The following is a 21,297-nucleotide window of genomic DNA, read 5'->3' as shown; positions in this document are numbered from 1 at the left end:
TGCTGCAAACTCTTGCTGGTGAGCTATTCAGCATCATGCCTTACCTGATGTAATAGGTTTGAGGCCAAATAAATTCTTCCTCTCATAAATTACATGGACATGAAGCTGGTCATACCTATGAGCAAAGTTCTAAGACTCTTTGGGTATGCAAGGGTCTCTGTTATTTGAAATAGAGAGATACAGGGAATTCAAGTGCCAGTAGAATGTTTCTTCAATAATTGAAGGATGTGCCACCCCCAACAGTGCTCTGGTCACAAAAGTCAAGCACTAACATTTCCTGAAAGTGTTCACTTCTAAAACACTCCCTTTCTGTTGGCAAGCTTTCTCCAGGGTTCCATTTTGTGAGCTGGTTCAGTAAACAGCTATGTAAAGTTGTGACCTTCCAGAGAAAATGATCTCATTCTTTAATGTCATACCAAGCCGACTGTGATTCTCACTTTTATATTTGCAATCACCTTACTGGATTGAAAGTGAATGTTACTTTATTTTCTCAAGACTTGGCTGTGCTTCAGTGACTTGTGGGGTATTTTACACACCATGATTCAAGTTATGAATACTCTTTCTAGGACTAGAATTTTCTCAGTATATCAAAGGGTGTACTGTAACCAGTGACCATGTTAAGCCCAGCTCCTGGAGGCGTTCTGAGTATATATAAATTAAGCTAAACTTCATAATGAGAACAATGCATGTGACAAAGAGTTAAATTGCATAGGAATCTTCTCTATTTCCCAAAATGTACTGCAAATGTTAGGTAAGGTTTGTAATAATCACAGTTTAGTCCACTATAAAATGAAGTAATCACATTGTTATCCCCTTCATATTTCACTATAAAACTGACAGTCTTGGAAAATAAGGGTTTTACTGACTGTCAGGTATAGGTCAGGAGAATGATAAGGCAAGAAATGTTTGCCACTTGTGAATATTCATTCATGCACAAACCCAAAGATATATTCTATCTTGTAAAGAAATAATGTGGGTGTATATACACATTGACATGGGACGTCTTGTTCACATAAAAAATGAGTAAGCTGAAACAGATGAATTAATATATTTGAACAGATGTGTCAGTGTTACTCTTTGAGAAAGGGTGATGTAAATCCTCCTACAAAATTTCTTCAGCCAAGTTATTTTAGTGTACTGTCGAAGAGATATTATGTTAAAACAACACAGATGTAAAGCAGCATGCCTTTATATAATCTTGGCAATGTCTTTAATCTTGAATCTCATTACCATAGACTTGATGTACCAAGGACCCAAACTAAGTTCTGCTCATGCGGGTGGAAATCTGAGTTGTCTTCTCCATGGTTTTCTCAGTTCTCAACATGATAACATTAGAAACACAGTAGATAGACCATCCCATAGATGATCGGTGCTGAAGCTAACAAATTTTGTTGCTATCCTAAACACAGCTTATTCTAACTGCTCCCCCATGAAAACATTGTGCTTTTGTGAACATGGATTATAATTTTGACTTCATTCTCCCATTGCTATAAGACTTCTGTCCTTAACACTTTCTATGGGATTTGCAAACCATCAATTTATAGTGTCTTCCCCAGATGTTAGATTCTGTATAATACAGTCACTCATTGAATAAATCATCTATGATCGAGATGTCCCAGTTGATTGAGTACTACCCCCTTCTTTTCATCTTTACCTCTTGTGTCTCATGAACACAATTTAGATTAATTGGTTGTGATAGAAACTATTTAGTATTTGAGAAGGTTGTGGTACTGGATACCACTTTGATAATGTTTGGCATGGCAAAGACAATTCTTTCTCCTGTATCCCCTTTCCTTCAGAGCCTGCTGTTGATTCCCCAGTGGATCTCAGGACTAGGCTTCTCAATTATAAGCAGCAAAACGCAGAACAAGGATAATGACTGCAAATTAGATGAAATATATTTTAATTTGTTACAAAGAATTATTAAATTACCGAAATCATACAAATACAGATTGAACGAGCATCTGTTAGAGTCACTGTGAAACATATCCCTATACTTTATAAAGGTTTATGTATAAAGGATCAATGGAAAATAGTTCTTCTTCAATCCCCATTGATATGAGATATTTTCCCTCATACATGAAAGGATTCAGTTCTTGTATGACAAGATACTCTAAAGGCAGTACAACTAACAGTTTTATTTTTTTAACATAAGATTTATTTTACTTCTACAATTAAATGCAAATATGAGTATGTGTGTGTGAGATTGTGTACATAGCAGTGTATGTGCCCATGAAATCCAGATAATAGTGTCTGTAGGTTTAGATTTGTCAAAGTCCACATTATTTAGGGTTTTAAATGCTTTAATCTTCCTTCTAGCCTCTGAACCAGAGGTAGGGGAGAAGGAAGATTAATAGTAAAAGGGGGTTGTAGTCCTGTTTAGAAGTAGTTCTTTAGGGTGATTCTACTCTTCATTGTCAGGATAGGAGCAGTCCAGTCTAATAGCATACATCAAACATGAATCAGTAGTAGTAGCACAATCCAGCAGAAACTGCAAGTCTGCGCTGAATTGCCACAAGTCAGAAAAAATGGGCAGAATCAGCTGGAATACCATGAGACATTCTTTGGTTTGCTTCACTCAAACAAAGTCAAGACAAAGACCAGCCAAGACTAGCAAAGTGTTGCCCAGCCAGCAAAGATGAGCAAAGTATGCCATAATGTTGTAATGCAAGAGAAACCTTTCACTGATTTGGGGGATTCATTTATATTCTTTCTAAACATCATGTGCCCTCTCAAGTGTCTGTTTTCAGCAAAACATCACATGCTTCTCACAAAACAGTTTCCATAAAATACCAAGTGACATAATTGTGTTTTCAAAGAAACCAGAAATTTACACTTCAGGTGCTGGATACCTTGAAGTTGGAATTACAGACAAATGTTAGCCACATAATGTGGATTCTGGGAACTTAACTGGGGTCCCCATGGGCTCTTGGCCACTGAAGTATCCTTCCAGATGCCTGTGATTTTACTTTTATGTTTTAAAACTCATATTTTATGTAATTAAATATAATTTTTCTATTTATAATATACTAATGTACATTTATATTTACTTTAGTAAATTGATATCAAAATATGTTATATATCTCAAAAGATTCTTTGTTTCTCTCATGTACCCCATAGCACATGTAGTTAGTAGTAATGTGTGAGTCCTGTGTCACCCATATACTGTGTCTAGTTGATACTCTTCCAAATACCTCATTATAACTCCTCTTTAGCTGTCAGGGTTCTCTATGGCAAAAAAAATGATAAGGACAAAAAGTAAAAGACATTTAAGTTATATCCAGAACATGGCTAGGAAGACTCGCAGTCAGCAATGACGTTTAGGGAGCTGTCATGGCCAGATGTAGAGTTTTGTGCAGTGTTGACTCAGGAGTATCTCCCTAAATGAGCCCACAGTACCAACCTTCTCATTGGCTATAACTCTTACAAATCTCAGTCTCTGTAGACACTTCAGTGAGGCTGCTCACCTCATTCCTCAACCCCCACACCTCAACACAAAGACCTTGCTACCTTCTAAGCATGCAATCAGGGAACTTTCGGCTTGGACCAGGATAGAAACTTGCTTTTCTCTCAAATGCACCAATTTGTTAATATCGTTGCTTCTCAGAGCTGCAGTGTTTCCACTGGAAAATGGCTGTAAACATTCCTTCCTTGAGGAAGGAGGTTTAGAGGCTTTCCTAAAATACAGAACACATTGAAAGGCATATTTTCAGCTGGGCTTGGTATTGCATAGCTGTTACCCAGCATCCAAGAGGATGAAGCAGGAAATTTTTGAGTTCAAGGACAGCCTGGGATATATATTGACACTCTCACTTGAAAGACAAATAGAAAAAGATACTCGTTTTTACCGAGTATTGATGTAATGTCTTAAGACATTCTTCCAGGCAGGAATGGATGGATCCTATTCCTTGAGGTTGTCATCTACTTTGTGAAGTGCCCTCCCAACTGAGATGAGTGACTGAGAGAATGATTGTTAGCATTATAAATTTTTAACAGAAATAATAGCATTTGCCATATGTTCAAAATATTCAGACTTCAGGGACTCAGAGCAATTTTAAACAGGAATCCAATAGGAGCCGCCCTAGGCTGGGTTTACTCTTGGCCACGCTCTCTCTTCTCTCAGTCCTTTCTTTTCCTTCACATGTTTCTGAATGTTCCAATTCTCTGAGATCTTGGCTGGCATTTGGCGTGATGCCCTGATTTGTTTGTAATTATATTCAACTGATCAGCCTTCAAAATACCCTATGCCACATTCTCAAAAGAGACTCTGTAACTACTTTAACCCGATAAATGTCAAAGATTTAACAAATTTCTCCTATTGAGCTCAACTGAATAAGGCTTTCATGGGAGACCTGGCATTAAAGTCATCATTTCCTAATAACACCTGGCACAATTAGAACCTTCCCCGGAGATGGAAATGGAAAGTTCAGAATTGGGTTAACAGACATTTTATTTTTAGGTCTTAGAGCCTAGGTTAGATATTGATTAATTGTCAACACTTAGAAATATGGAGTTATAAACTTTCAGCCATTTGACTTCAGTTCAAATGTCAGGATACTGACTGGCAGTGATTCTGGGTCTTTGGTGACTGTGACAGCAGTGGCTAAGAAGTAGTTGGCTCCTTCAAAGAGCAGTCTATGACTAGTGGATTAGGGGCCTCACCACTCCCAGTTCATCTATTTATGTCATCTTTCTGGACTCCATAAGATGTGGACTTGTGTGTGTCTTGGTGAATTCACAGAGCCAATGCCAGGAATCTCTTCTCACCCTACCAGTTAGTCATAGGCGAAGTCATGAACAGATGGTTTAAGGAGAACATATGTTGTTGATCTGTTTCTCTTGTTTCATTAACTGTTTTGTCAGCATTTTAAACGATCTAATCATGTGTCACAACCCATAAGCAGGGCATCCATTTCTAAGGAGAGAAGCTAGAGTTTTGTTCAACTGTTTATTTTCAAATGCTAGATTAAAGCAGCTTTGAGGTTTGATCTGCAACTCTAGGTAGACTGTTGCCAACTCAGTAAATGAGGATTCTAAACACATTCCAAATGCTGTGCTGGACATATCTCTGTGATGTCAAAATAATAGAAAGGGCGTCTCCAGCCACATTAATTTTCGTAGAGTGAAAGGCCTCCCGTGAAACTTTTCCATGAATGACATATTAGCTGGTAGGGGAAGTGGCCCTGGAAAGGGTAGTGCTTTAACACTTTTAGAGATTTCTGAAGGCTTGAACCCTTACCTCTTGATTATTTATGCTGAAGGTGGAGAATATCTATATGAACACATTCATGAAATAAAATGGAGTCATTAATAGCAGGGGACAATTTAACAGAAGGACTATAACTTGTATTGTTTCAGAACTACCTCTTCCTTCCTCTTCTGAGTTCTAGTGTCTTCCATCTGTTATGCCAGAGGGTTAAATAAAGATGCAAGGGAAAGATCCCCCAAAACATCCAAGTAAGCATCATGTGTAAAACTGTCACAAAACACAGAAGATAGTGGGGGGGGGGGGGACAGAGCCGGTATGTCATTTTATCAAGAGCAACGTAATTAGGAAGGCAAAGATGGATAAAAGTAACTGCAAAGAGACCCAGTGAAAGGGTAACTGTGTACCACGGGGAAAATTATTTTTTCTTCTTGACAAACTCACAGACAAAATACATGGTAAGATGACACTCTGTGTCATTCCACCTGCCGGAGCTCAGCATTTCCACACAGTCCTCATGGCCGTAGGGGTCACTAGGCTCCCCCTCCTTCCAGTTGCTGTAGTTCTGCAGTGGAGTGTTATCTGTGAACACATACTGCCCCTCCCTCTCAAGGTCATTCACCCCAATGAATACTCTGAAGAAGCCACTCTTGGCGACATAGTCAGCAATAAGGGTGTTAACGACTTCATCCTTGGGCATGGCTAACATCCCTCCCCGGATCCTGCAGTGGGTCAGAGATTCCCTGTAGTTCTTTTCCTCCTGCACAATGTAGTAGAATTTCTCTTCAGTTTCCCGGATCCCTGCTATGACTGCAAGGAAGAGAGGAAGAATAGCATAATGTATCTCAATACAAGAAGAAGCAAATTCCTATATAATATTGTCACATTGGTACATTGGTACTCAGAGCATTCAAGAGCTCTTTTGCAAGGTTACAATGAGGTAGCTACTCATTTAATTTCTTCTGTGCCTTTCTGTTTATTGGATACAAAATGAAAGTCTACCATTTGTTCTCTCTCAACTTCCTCCTTAGCTTCTCACATATTTGTCCCATAGCACCCCTGGTAACAAAAGCCCTATTAAAATGAGCTGCTCCCTGGATCATCTCACCATTTTTGAATCAGGTATATGTGGGACTTTTCTTTCTCACCCACACATTTCATGCCTGGGAAATCCCTGATGGTCTTTACATCTCAGAGATAATGAGTTTTTCCATATGAAGCTTGTTCAATACCCCATGGTGAATGTGGGGTTTTCTATGTCCTCGCTGTCCTTTCCTATTTCCTTTTAATATCACTCAGCATAGTCTACTTTGCTTCTTTGTGTATATCTTCCATTGAACTATAAATGTCTTGAGGTCAGTCATTATGTCTGATGTTCTTCAACCTAATGCATAGAACACCCTACGAAATGCCAAATTATTATTACAAGCAAGTTCAATGGACAATATGGGAATAAGAAACTTTTTTGTCTATTTCAAGAGTTTGTAGAATATGGGCATACACAATAATTGAGATTATCCACACAGTTATAGAGTAGACTTCGCTATTGAATTTTCAGGATACAACTAGATATTGAAAATGACTTTCAACTCATGATACTGTCTTTGTGGTTTGTAATCATTTTGGGGTCCTTAACTTCGATAAGAAACCTGTAACTGCTGAAATGTTATAACTTTTGGTTGTCATGTGTTCGTGACAGTCTAAGTCGTGTAAAATATGCAATTTTATCTTTAAATTTATTTTTATTTATGACTGTATGTATGCCTCTCTCAGTAAAGGACATGTTATATGAGGATGCCCATGGAAATCAGAAGATGGTGTCAGAATTTTCTGGAAGTAGAGTTTCAGGTAGTTGTGAAATGCCTAACATGACTGGTCAGAATTAAATCTTTTTTTTTATTCAATATATTTTTTATTTACATTTCAAATGATTTCCCCTTTTCTAGCCCCCCACTCCCCGAAAGTCCCGCAAGCCCCCTTCTCTCCCCCAGTCCTCCCACCCACCCCTTCCCACTTCCCCTTTCTGGTTTTGCCGAATACTGCTTCACTGAGTCTTTCCAGAACAGGGGGCCACTCTTCCTGTCTTCTTGTACCTCATTTGATGTGTGGATTATGTTTTGGGTATTCCAGTTTTCTAGGTTAATATCCGCTTATTAGTGAGTGCATACCATGATTCAATTTTTGAGTCAGGGTTACCTCACTTAGTATGATGTTCTCTAGCTCCATCCATTTGCCTAAGAATTTCATGAATTCATTGTTTCTAATGGCTGAATAGTACTCCATTGTGTAGATATACCACATTTTTTGCATCCACTCTTCTGTTGAGGGATACCTGGGTTCTTTCCAGCATCTGGCAATTATAAATAGGGCTGCTATGAACAGAAACTAAACAGGGACACAATGAAACTAATTGAAGCTTTGGACCAATAAGATTTAACAGATATATATAGAACATTCTATCCTAAAGCAAAAGAATATACCTTTTTCTCAGCACCTCATGGTAGCTTCTCCAAAATCGACCATATAATTGGTCACAAGACAGACCTCAACAAATATAAGAAGATTGAACTAATCCCATGCCTTCTATCAGATCACTACGGAGTAAAAGTGGTCTTCAATAGCAACAAAAACAACAGAAAACCCACATACACGTGGAAACTGAACAATATTCTACTCAATGATACCTTGGTCAAGGAAGAAATAAAGAAAGAAATTAAAGACTTTTTAGAACACAATGAAAATGAAGACACAACATACCCAAATCTATGGGACACAATGAAAGCAGTGCTAAGAGGAAAACTCATAGCCCTGAGTGCCTCCAAAAAGAAAATGGAGAGAGCATACATTACCAGCTTAATGACACACCTGAAAGCCCTGGAACAAAAAGAAGCTATTTCACCCAGAAGGAGTAGAAGGCAGGAAATCATCAAACTCAGGGCCGAAATCAATCAAGTAGAAACAAAGAGAACCATACAAAGAATCAACAAAACCAGGAGCTGGTTCTTTGAGGAAATCAACAAGATAGATAAACCCTTAGCCAGAATGACCAAAGGGCACAGAGAAAGTATCCAAATTAACAAACTTAGAAATGAAAAGGGAGATATAACAACGGAAACCGAGGAAATCCAAAAAATCATCAGATCCTACTACAAAAGCCTGTACTCAACTGGAGAATCTGGAAGAAATGGACAATTTCCTTGACAGATACCAAATACCAAAATTAAATCAGGACCAAATAGATCATCTAAACAGTCCCATAATGCCTAAAGAAATAGGAGTCATAGAAAGTCTTCCAACCAAAAAAAGCACAGGACCAGATGGTTTCAGTGGAGAATTCTATCAGACCTTCAAAGAAGAGTTAACACCAATACTCTTCAATGTATTCCACAAAATAGAAACAGAAGGAACACTACCCAATTCCTTCTACAAAGCCACAATTACGCTGATACCAAAACCACACAAAGATCCAACAAAGAAAGAGAACTTCAGACCAATTTCCCTTATGAACATCGATGCAAAAATACTCAATAAAATTCTTGCCAACCGAATCCAAGAACACATCAAAACGATCATCCACCATGATCAAGTAGGCTTTATCCCAGGGATGCAGGGTTGGTTCAATATACGGAAATCCATCAATGCAATCCACTACATAAACAAACTCAAAGAAAAAAACCACATGGTCATTTCATTGGATGCTGAAAAAGCATTTGACAAAATTCAGCATCCTTTCATGCTTAAAGTCTTGGAAAGAACAGGAATTCAAGGCCCATACCTAAACATAGTAAAAGCAATATACAGCAAACTGGTAGCCATCATCAAACTAAATGGAGAGAAACTTGAAGCAATCCCACTAAAATCAGGGACTAGACAGGGCTGCCCCCTTTCTCCTTATCTTTTCAATATTGTACTTGAGGTACTAGCTCGGGCAATTTGACAACATAAGGAGGTCAAAGGGATACAAATTGGAAAGGAAGAAGTCAAACTATCATTATTTGCAGATGACGTGATAGTCTACCTAAGTGACCCAAAAAACTCCACTAGAGAACTCCTACAGAATTAAATATTGATCCTCTGAAAGAACAGTACAAACTCTTAACTTCTGAGCCATCTCTGCAGCCAAAAGATGTAGAATCTCATTATGAGTTCCAACTAGAAGTTATAATCAATTAAGTTGCTTAGTTAAGCTTTGGTATTTCCTATGCCTCTATCATTACATTGTGACTCTAAGCAATCGGTGGTATTTGCTTCTACTAATGTGCAACACACACATCCGTATTACATTAAGTGAAAGTTCAGCCAGATGAAATCGACCACAGTCAGTGCATCAGATTCTTCAATAAAACTCTCTCAGCCAAGCCATTTCCAAGTTGAAGTCTTTAGTAATGACAAGTGTGGGAAAATTGACAAGGGGCAAGAAAAATGATCAAGCTGAAAAATTTATAGAAACGCCTAAGACTTGTACTGAATGTATTATTAGGAAGGGGTCAGGAAAACACTACTCTGCTCTGTGTATCTCTGGATGGGACACTTCTCATGCTCCAGATGACTCGCAGCACATGGAACATAATACTGAAAAACAGCAAATGCTCTCTTGTTAGTAGTTAGGTGCTTTCCCAAGCACTCAGCAATTAGCCCTGGCTACTAGGCTAGTTTCAGAGATTCTCTTTCAATCTGTGTCCGTTCTGGCATGGCATGCTCTGCTCTCCTCTTTCCTCCTTCTGTTTGATGAACCAGCTCACTGCATCTTAAGATTAAAATCCACCTCACCTTGTTATGAGGTCAAAACAAGCTCATTCCTGTTTCTGTAAAACCTGGATTTGACCAGGTCTTGACCCATTTTCTGGAATTTGATATGTTCCCCATGCCCTCCACCCTGATAAGATAAAATATTCTGAAAAATAACTTTGAAATGTTCTGCTAAGTTCCTACATAACCAAAAACCCTGGAAAGTCCCTGGGCCTATAGTATTTTGGGTTCTACAAGTCCAACTTTTTCCTATGTTTGATGCTATTTTCTCAAACCTCAATTTAGGGAGATAGCCTTGTGTGACAGAAAATAACACTTGCTTAATTTGACCAAATAATTTGAATAATGATATTTGCTCCCATTCAGTGGGATCAATACTTACTTTGGCAAAATCCCCTTTCCTACTGAAACACCACACACATATGACTGAATCTGTGCAGTGAAATTAAAATTATTGGAATCTGAGAGGATACTCAATCTTTTGAGAGGCTTTTGAACTGTGATATTTCGCTTGACCTAAGGTCATATTTCTTGCAAAGGAATATAGTTTTTAAAGACCAGATTAATAGATATGAAACAGAGCAAAGCCCTGACTATGTTTACCATTCTTGATGAATTTCATTGATGTCTTAAGTCGAGAAACACTAATATCCAATTGTCCAACCACTTTCCGGTACCTGCCACAGTCACAGATGGTACCTTGAAAAGAAGGACAGAACTGTCAGTTCATGTTGAAGTACACCACGACTTTTTGGAGAGGACCATTTCTCTATTTTCAGTGTTTTCTATCATTTTCTAGCCGGGCTACATATCTCTATGAATTGCTCCATGTTTAAACAAGGCTTGCAATTTGTTATTTTCTCTTAAAAAGTTCATAAAATGTCTTTTAGAAATGTTTGGTTAGGGTTATGGGGATAGTAAGAGCACTCACATCTCTTCTAGAGAACCACGGTTCAAATCCCAGCATCCTTAGGGCAACTCACAACTCTCTGTAACACCAAAATCTGACACACACACACAAACACACATGCAGGCAAAACACCAATGCACACAAAGTAAAAATATATAGATAAAAAATAAGTCTGAATAAGTTTTTAAAAACAAATCTAGGCTCTGAGTCCACAGCCATGAGTATGATCAGGTTACAGAGACTTGCCTCTACTGCCTTCCGCAGTGGTAATAAGAAGGTCTGATTGGACCCCAACGACAGCAATGAAATCACCAATGCCAACTCCCGTCAGCAGATCAGGAAACTGACTGAAGACGGGCTGGTCAGCTGGAAGCCTGTGACTGTCCATTTGTGGGCTCGCTGCCAGAAAAACACCTTGGCCCGATGGAAGGGCAGGCATATGGGCATAGGGAAGAGGAAGGTTACCGCCAACACGCGGATGATTGAGAAGGTGACCTGGATGAGAAGAATGAGGATCCTGAGCCGCCTTCTCAGAAAATACCGGGAATCTAAGATTGACCACCACATGACCTTCGCAGCCTGTACCTGAAGGTCAAAGGGAGTGTATTCAAAAACAAGCAGATTCTCACGGAGCATAGCCACAAACTAAAGGCAGACAAGGCTCGCATGACTGGCCTTACTGGATGACCAGGGCGAAGCTGGCAGGTCTAAGACCAAGTATGGAAGTGTCAGGAGGAGCGCCTCCAGGCCAAGAAGGAAGAGTTCATCAAGACTCCGTCCAAAGAGGAAGAGAGTAAAAAAAAAATTTGTTATCGTTGTTGTTATTATTGTTATTGTTTTTTATTCAATATATTTTTTATTTACATTTCAAATGATTTCTACTTTTCTGGCCCCCTACTTGTTCAAGAGAGCGAAAAATAATGCTACCCTCATGGCTGTACATAGCAGCCTGGCCGTGGCCTCTCGTGGATCACTCATTAAAATAAATCAAGCCTTTGTCCGTTCAAAAACAAAATGATAAAATAAAATAAAATAAAATAAAAACAACCCTGTATGAGGGGTTTTATAAGGAATGATCAGAGATGGTGAGCCACTTGGCATTTCTGTTGAGTGTGGAATGGTCTGGTCAATTTCAGGAGGAACATTTTACAGCTTCCTTAAAACATATTTGCAGCCAGGCCTCTGTTCTGATGCTTCATTATTCATGAGCTCCCATAGCCCTCCCAAGATACAGGAAGCTTTTCATGATTCAATCACACGTTAACTCTGATTATCCATGGAAAATATAGCTGTCCAGTTTCAAAGCCTATGTTTAAATACTGTAAATAAATGCAGTTTAAATTTTAAAAGACATCCGTCCAGTTTATCGGTTAACATAATCCACACATCAAATGAGGTACAAGAAGGAGTGGCCCCTTGTTCTGGAAAGACTCAGTGAAGCAGCATTTGGCAAAAACAGAATGGGGAAGTGGGAAGGGGTGGGTGGGAGGACAGGGGAAGAGAAAGGGGCTTACGGGACTTTCAGGGAGTGGGGGGCTAGAAAAGGGGAAATCATTTGAAATGCAAATAAAAAATTATATCAAATAAAAAAAAGAAAATGAAAAAAAAAGAATTATTCTAATTTGTTGTGCTGCTTGTTTGGCTTTCTACCTGCCTCATGTCGTAGCGAGGAGAAATGGAATCAGAAAATGATTGGTAAACGGCTCTCTTTTATTTCTGTTTAATGGTTGTTGCATATAGTTTTCCATTTCTTTATCGCTTGGAAGCATGAAAAGTTAAATTGATTTTATTAGGCAAATGGAAAAACACCCAATGCTTTAATTAATCCATGGACACAGATAAACACAGGGATTATTGGGCAATTCTTTGAACAAGTCTGAGCTAAACCACTGTGAATAGAAACAATGGGATTTTTCTCTAAATAATCTACTTTCCTTCTTCATATCAAACATTACACACTGAGTTGTCTGAGGACTCCTCCAGTTCGTGTAAGAACTGGGTTAGGGTTAGGGTTAGGGTTAGGGTTAGGGTTAGGGTTAGGGTTAGGGTTAGGGTTAGGGTTAGGGGGTTAAGGTTAGGGTTAGGGTTAGGGTTAGGGTTAGGCATGTAAGGCAGGGCATCCTAGCCAGGTAACCTTAAAAATCAGCACTGGAGGGCAATCTCAGGCCAGCATTTGGCTCAGATGCTCTGAGCCAGGACTCAAGGCATGGATGCTGATGCAGTTTCTCACGTGGACGTTTCTCTGGGGTCCAGAAAGCTCCAGGCCCTGATGTACCAGGCTCGCTTCTCACCATGAGCACAGCAGGGATGGAATGTGCTCTTAATCTCTTCCCCAGGGCTTTCAAAGGCACCAGTGTGCAGACAGGAAGGTTTTCTTTCTCCAAGTCCTCTAGAGCATGGAAATAAGGTAGAATGCCCTGAAAGAGGTTCTGGTCTTGTTTGTTTGTTTTGTGTGGTTTTGTTTGTTTTTCTCTTATTAGTTTTTGTTTAACACATAGTTTTGAGCTTGACACATTTGAAGTGGTGTCAGAAATCAACAAAAACAAAGTGAGCACCTCATTCATACCTGCCTTGCCTTTTTCTCCAGGAATGCCAAGCAGACCCTTCTCCCCTTTGTCACCTAAATAGAAACAGAAACAAAAAAACCTCATAATAACTAAATAACAGTGAGTTTTTTCAAGCTGACATCATCCTATATCCTATACCTCTAAAGCCAAAGGAAACAGCCTCCAAATTTTATTTTCATTATCTCCAACTAATATCCCTTGGATTTTTACCACTGACTTGCTTGAGGTTATTCATAAGCATAAATAATCAGGTGAGCCACAATTTATTTAGAGTGATCATTGAAATTCCTGCCGGATATATAAAGACCAGAATCTGTGGTACTTCTCTTACTGATAATATGGCCTTCATCTAGTAACAATGCCAATAGCATGGTTTTAATTTTAAAAATACAATTGCGTTGCAAATCTGTATCCACGAATCAACATACTGAGCTGCCTGTAGTTCTATCTTTCAGGTCATTCTATATGGTTTTCACATTGGCAAAACAAAACAAAACAAAACAAAACAAACACACACATTTTTTGTAACCAAATGATTTCAACAAATATTTGCCATTTATTTTGTATAATACTTACAGCTAGGTTTTTGGGGAAAATACACAGAAGGACAAGATTCAACTTCCGACTTCAAGGTATTTACAATTTTTAGGAAGGAGGTAACACATGAAAATATCAGCTCTTCTGCGTCATATCACATTAGACTAAAATGTCAACCTTGATAATTTTTCTTTCTTTTCTTTCTATGGGGCTGCAACATTACTTAGTCAGAAGCCTCCAAAAAATAATTCTCAAAGAAGCAGGGCTTTTGAAACAGGGAGAAAGAAATAAAAGAAAAATATTGGTTCTATTTTTAAAACTTCAAAATACCTCCTGAAGCCCACATCAGACACAATAACTGAAAGGCAGGACTTTTGATTTCCAGGAGAACATGTTTGGCTGAGATTCTTGAAGATCAAAAGAGAAGACACTGAGCAGGGTAAAATAAGGTTTCATGGACTAAAGGTGATCTGGCAATATAAGAAAAAATATTACCAAGGATAAACACAGACTGGAGGTCACCCAGATTGAAGGAGTGGGAGGCAGTTCTTCTTGGATAAGAACTTAGGGAAGGCAGGAAGTTGGGCATATGATCCAATAGGTTCTGCACGGTGTCATCTCTCACAAGGCCACTCTAAAGCTCTCAGGTTCCTTCTGTCATCTGCTCTCAGGGTGTCATTCTGCTGACACTCTGTCTTAGACAACCTCTATATGCTGAGTACTTCTCGCTAAGATTCTTATGTGTTGAAGAAAGCATTTTTAATGGGATACCATGGATTTGCTATGCCTTTCTAAACTGATCTTTATGAACACTTTCTTTACAGTGATGCCACACATGCAGGTACTTGGATAGCAGTTGGGAAGAGGCCGGTGTGAGAGTAGAAGTCTCAGAACTTGCTTGTGGACAATGCTGAACTCAAGAATCGCATAGTATGATAAATCGCATAGCAAGTATCTCTGGGAGTGATACTTCTAATAAACATGATCTACCTAAGAGGGAGTCAGAAGCGATAGGACAGTAGTAGGAAAGATGGAGTACTTTGCAATTAAGTCTGGCCATCAAGAACTTCAGCTGCAGTAGATAGAAGAGCAGAGACATCATACATGTGGTGAGAAAAACAAAAACAAACAAACAAACAAACACTTGAGAAAATGCCAAATGTTCTTGCTGAGGAAGATTGTTCATATCTTAGTTGTTTCCTAAAGATTGTTATTCCTTCATATGTAAATTAGAGAAAACTGTGAGAATGAGTTAATAGAAGAACACATACATTTTCTAAATATAAATAAGTTGCCAGCCATTCTCCATACTTCACTTATATTATCAGAATAAATCCCATGAGGTAGGCAGTCTGATTGCCTTCTTTTTACAACTGTAAAACTTGGGTTCATGTAGGTGAAAAACATGCTCAACAGTTTGAATGGCAGGGTGGGTATTCAAACCCAACCATTTCTGACTTCCTAGTTCGTAATGCCTCGCAGATGAGGTTGGCTGATGATCTAATGAAACCAAATAAAGCAAAAATGTCATCCAAGTGAAATAAGCCAGGTACAGAAAAATAAAAATCTTACTCATATATGCAAGTGGAAAAAGTCAGTCTTGTAGATGCAGACAGTAGGATAATAGTTAGCAGATTCTGGGAGGGGTAGGATCAGGAGAAGTTTGAAATGATTGGTTCAGGGGAATAAAATTAAACTTAGCAGCAGCAAGCCCTGGTGTTCTGTTGCACAGCAGGGCGATTATTGTTGGTAGTAATGTGTTTTCTGCTTCCAAATAACTAGAGGAGATTTTGACCATTTAACTGTAAAAGAAACAGCAAGTATTTGAGGGGATAGATATGTGATGTGCATACAAGTCAAAATATCATATTATAGCCTTTAGGTCTGTCTAATGATCTGAGGTTAAAAAATAAAAACAACACTTCTCAAAGAAATAGCAGTCTTTGCAATAAAAATTCACATAAAATCATGAATATGTGTTTAGAAGATCCAGCAGCCCCATCAACTAGAGCAATAACACTATTCTATGAATGCAGGTTTAATATGTTGTTTTTTTATAATTTCTATTTTGATTGCAATTAAATCTCTTTAAAATTGACATGGATTGAATATGGATTCTAATTATGTTATAATAACTATTTTGGATAAGTCTTCTAAGAGACATAAAATATAGATAACAACAATCTCCCCTTACTGACTTTTGATTTCTACAGTTGTAGATCCCTGTGATCAACCATAATCCAAAATTTTTAAATGGAACCTTCAGAAGTCAACAATTGATGAGTATAAATGACATGTACTGAGTAGTACAAAAATATCTCATTTTAGCTTCCTGGAAAATTAATCTTCCATTTGCATGATGTCCATTCTGTGTATGTTACCCATCTAGCAATTAGTTAAATGTTATCTCAGTTATCATATGGATTGTAACATTAATATATTCTACAATAACACTTACAAAGAATCATAATCATTGGAGAGAGCAGGAATTCAAGGTCCATACCTAAACATAATGAAAGCAATATACAGCAAACCAGCAGACAATATCTAACTAAATGGAGAGATACTTGAAGCAATCCCACTAAAATCAGGGACACGACAAGGCTGCCCACACTCTCCATATCTATTTAATATAGTACTTTAACTTCTAACTAGAGCAATAAGGCAACAAAAGGCAATCAAGGTGATATTGGAAAAGAAGTCAAGGTATCACTATAATATAAATAAGCAACCTCAAAAATTCTACCAGAGAACTTCTACAGCTAATAAACAACTTCAGCAAAGTGGCTAGATATAAAATTAACTCAAACAAATTAGTATCCTTCCTTTATACAAATGATAAATGTGCTGAGAAAAAAATAAGGAAACCACACCTTTCACAATAGTCACAAACAATATAAAATATGTTGATGTAACTCTAACCAAATAAGTCAATTATCTGTATGACAAGAGCTTCAGTTTTTCAAGAAAGAAATAGAAGAAGACCTCAGAAAATGGAGAGATCTCCCATGCTCATGGATTGGTCGGATTAACGTAATAAAAATGGCCATTCTACCAAAAGGATTCTACAGATTCAACGCAATCCCCCCAAAAGTTCCAACACAATTCTTCACAGACATGGAAAGAGCAATTTTCAATTTTATATGGAATACCAAAAACCCGAGATAGTGAAATCAATTCTTAACAATAAAAGAACTTCTGGGGGAATCACCATCCCTAACCTCAAGTTGTACTACAGAGCAGTAATGATAAAAACTTCATGATATTGGTACAGAAACAGGTTGATCAATGGAATAGAACTGAAGACTCAGAAACAGACACACACTTATGGACACTTGATCTCTGACAATGAAGCCAAAAAATATAATGGTAAAATAAAGGCATCTTCAATAAATGGTGCTGGTCTAACAGACAGTCTGTACATAGAAAAATGATAATTGATCCATATTTATCACCTTGCACAAAGCTCAAGTCCAAGTGGTTCAAGGATCTCAACATAAAATGACCTATGGCATATATGACCCAAAAGGACTTGTATAGTATGTATTCACTAATAAGTGGATATCAGTCAAAAAGTACACAATACCCAGGATACAACCCTCAGACCTTAAAGAGTTTAACAAGCAAAAAAGCCCAAGTGAGGATGCTTCAGTTCCACTTAAAAGGGGGAAGAAAATAATCAGGGGAAACAGAGAAAGAGAGGGACCTATGTGGAAGAGAGGATGGGGAGGGGAAAGGGGCTAAGGCATGGAGGGAGGGCAGGATAGAAACCCAGAGGGCCAACAAAATGAATGGCAATATATGGCTTCAGAGGGTGGGAGGTGGGAGGTGGGAGGTGGGAGGTAGGGGGACTGGGTCGAATGTACCAGAGACCTGGGAGGTAAAAGACTCTCAGGTCTCAGTAGGAGTGACCTTAGATGAAATGCCCAACAGTGTAGAGAGAAAACTCAAAAGAGTCCACCTCCAGTAGATAGATAAGACCTCAAGTGGATAGATAGGGTTACTAATGCACAGTCAAATTTTCTGACCCAGAATTATTCTTGTCTAAAAGAACTACAGTAACCAAAGTGGAGAAGAGACTGAGGGAAAGGCTGTTCTGTGACTGACCCAACTGGGGATCCATCTCATGTGGGTACACAAAGACTTAATGCTATTGTATACTTATATACAGGAACCTAGAATGGCTATCCTCTGAGAGGTCCAACCAGTGGCTGACTGAGACAGACACAGACACTTGCACCCAACAGTTGGACTGACGTCATGGTTGAATCAGGGGAAGGATGGAGGCGCTGAAGGGAAAGGTGACCCCATAGGATACCAGCAGTTTCAACGAATCCAGACATCTAGGAGCCTCCAGACACTGAGCCACCAACCAAGCAGCATATGGGAACTTGTCAGAGTCTCCAGACATATATACAACAGAGGACTGTGTCATCTGGCCTCACTGGGAGAAGACATGCCTAATTCTGGAGAGACTTGAGGCCCCATGGAGAGGGAGATGCCTGGGGAACATCTTCTGGAATACAGAGGGAAGGATGAATGGGACTTGGGAGCGGGCAATAGCTGGATTGTAAAAAAAAAAAAAAATTACAAAGAATGTATGAATTGGGAACAAATTCTTGCTGAATAAAGACAGTGGATTATTATCTGCAGCTTTGGTATCCATTGCAAATCTTGGACGTTTCTGCCAGGAATTATAAAGGTCCCTATTTGCTTTGGAAGAAAGAAGGAATGGCTGTTAAGGAAATAAAAACACACAAGAGAACAAGAATATTGACATCAGGATATACTAACATTTCAAAATAAACCAAAAGCCTGGTAGGTAGTCGGAACAGGAAAAGACCCTTGTGAATCACCGCAGCAACGGCTACAAGGCGGCACCATCCTGGTCTGATTTTTGTGGGACATGGTTTCTTGAATTGATATGTGGCCTCTTCTGTTCTGAGAAGCTGTGATCACTGTGGCCATTTTTTAACGTTTTGACACAAAGCCGAAGTCCTTTCCCTTTGTGACAAATTGGAAGACACAGCCGTGAAAGTGAATGTCCAGGTGTTTGAACTGTGTGTTTGCTGGTTTGTGGACAGGCTGCTGAATTTTCTTAAGTCTGTATTTTTCCATCTTAAATGGGAATAATGGTACCTAAAATGATAAGTCATTCGGGGAGTAAACAAAGCAATCCCATCTCTTAATGGAATTCTCACTGGCCTCTACTCAGAGGAGGCTGAACCAACCTGAGCTCAGAGTAAAGCACTCAAACTGCATCCTTTGCTTGCTTACCGAATATTTAGGCTTAGTATATCTATCTTTGCTAATAATGAGTTCAAGTCTCCCCCAAGACCTTCTTTGGACCTCTGAGTGGGAATATGCCTATAACAAGTCTCTTAAGTAAAGAATTAGAGGTCACATTCAGAGAAATAAAAAGAAATCAGAATGCTTTCAGTGTGAAAAAGATTATTGGCCTTACTTTGCTACGGAGATTGAATTTACCTATACTAAATCATTCTTATTCCTTATTCTTAAAATGGAATATTGACATCTGGAAAGCTACCTTAACCATACAGGTGACAGCATTAAGGTCAGCCTAGAGAGAAAGTCGAGATTAATCCAAGCCAATGAAAAACTAGGAGGGGAACAGCCAAATGAGGACAATACATTTCAAAGTACTGATCAAAAATGAAATTAATCCAGGTAAGCCAAAATACTTCATCTTCGTTTTTCTTAAGATAGGTTCATAAATTTTTATGACACATCTCTAGAGGGGAAGGAAATCTCAGCAGCCAGTAGTGAAACTGGTAGTGTAGAAAAGTGGTTCTTAAAAGAAAAGAGTGAAAATTTAGGCTACCTTGTAGGAAATAGTATGTTTTATCATTCAGTTTTTAAGTACACCCATGAACACCTATACATGGGTAAACATGTGTGTTTTTGTGTATGAAGCACAGAGCTTGTCCTAGGCAACCTTGCTGACATTCAGCTATATCTGCAGTCAAATTGTTGGCATTCTTTTTTTTTAAGATTTATTTATTTATTTATTAAGTATACTGTAGCTGTCTTCAGACACCAGAAGAGGGAATCAGATCTCTTTGCAGAGGGTTGTGAGCCACCATGTGGGTGCTGAGATTCGAATTCATGACCTTAGGAAGAGCAGTCAGTGCTCTTACCTGCTGAGCCATCTCTCCAGTCCTTTTTTTTTTTTTGGCATTCTTAGTACAACAAATTATTAGAATATTTTTACTTAGTTATAGGCATAAAGGTTAAATTATAGTCCTCAGGTAGTTTATATGTGAACACATACATGTACACACATACACACACACACATACACACACATACACACTCATACACACACATATTTTGTGGGTGTATGTGTATTTATGTATGTGAGTATGATACATGTACACCTGTACATATGGACTTGAACACCGTATAGAAGCCAGAGAAGGACATTGAGTGTCCTGTTCTACCATGTTTTGCCTTGTCTTTTCAGACTTGGGCTTCTCTGTTCTTTGGAAATCCTTGGGAATCAATTAAGTCTGAGCAAGTTTCTCGTCACACCCGCATCTCACAGTGTTGCCTCCCCTGTACCCTGGGCATTGCATATGAACTGATGAATGTCCTACGTAGAATCCACAACGTAATTCCACTTTGACTCCTCATGCTCCAGAGCATGGCTGCTGCTCTCTTACGCCTTCACGTGTAAGCACATTTTTTGTTTTGTTTTAAAAACTTGGCCACTCATAATTTTCAGAAGGATTAACTTGATGTAGGTAGCAGCCTCTTGCCCTAAAGTCAGTGTATTGTTTGATTATTAACTATGCTATTGTTCTTCTACCATAGCAACTTATTCTTGATAGGATATGTATGTTCAGACTATCATCATGAGGACACATTCTGGTAAAACCCTCGTCATGTATACCCGAGGTGTCTGATTTGCAAAACTCCAAATTATCTCCAGCCCTAGATTTGTCAAGCATTTTTCCCTTGCTTATTTCTCTACATTTCTTGTGTTGCATGTGCCTGGGCACAGTCAGCACTTTTGTTTCATGATGTGTACTGGCCCACACAGTAGGTGGTAGGACTATTCTTGGAAGCTATCCCTACATTTCACTTGTTGTTAATAACTTAACTGTTTATGAAAGTAACTTCAAACTGCATAAACATTTCAGCTTAATTCCAAGCTAAATGTTTTTCTTCACTTAAGCCTGTCTCAGTTCACTTCATGAATACTTGTGTCCACTCCCAAATCATTTAATACAAGAAGGATGATAGTGAGAATTTAGAGCTGGAGACAGTGGTCTTAACTCATGTTTTGTTGGTAGCAATATCAAAAA

At 38.6% G+C, this 21,297-nt stretch overlaps 1 protein-coding gene and 1 pseudogene across 1 annotated transcript in view; one reads left to right on the top strand and one right to left on the bottom strand.

Moving 5' to 3' along the window:
• Positions 1-5,624: 5,624 nt before the first annotated feature.
• Colec10 (collectin subfamily member 10) overlaps positions 5,625-21,297 on the bottom strand; it is a 45,425-nt gene continuing 29,752 nt past the window's right edge. The window contains exons 4-6 of the mRNA XM_052161138.1: positions 13,432-13,485; positions 10,559-10,654; positions 5,625-6,016 (exon numbers count right to left, since the gene is read on the bottom strand). Coding sequence (XP_052017098.1) covers positions 5,625-6,016; positions 10,559-10,654; positions 13,432-13,485 — 542 coding nt within the window. The remainder of the gene's footprint in view (positions 6,017-10,558; positions 10,655-13,431; positions 13,486-21,297) is intronic.
• LOC127668077 (60S ribosomal protein L19-like) lies at positions 11,083-13,356 on the top strand (annotated as a pseudogene).

This window comes from Apodemus sylvaticus, chromosome 17, assembly GCF_947179515.1.
Source record: "Apodemus sylvaticus chromosome 17, mApoSyl1.1, whole genome shotgun sequence".
NCBI lineage: Eukaryota > Metazoa > Chordata > Mammalia > Rodentia > Muridae > Apodemus > Apodemus sylvaticus.
The sequence above is the reverse complement of the archived record's forward strand: the minus strand, read 5'-3'. Positions and strand labels throughout refer to the sequence as shown.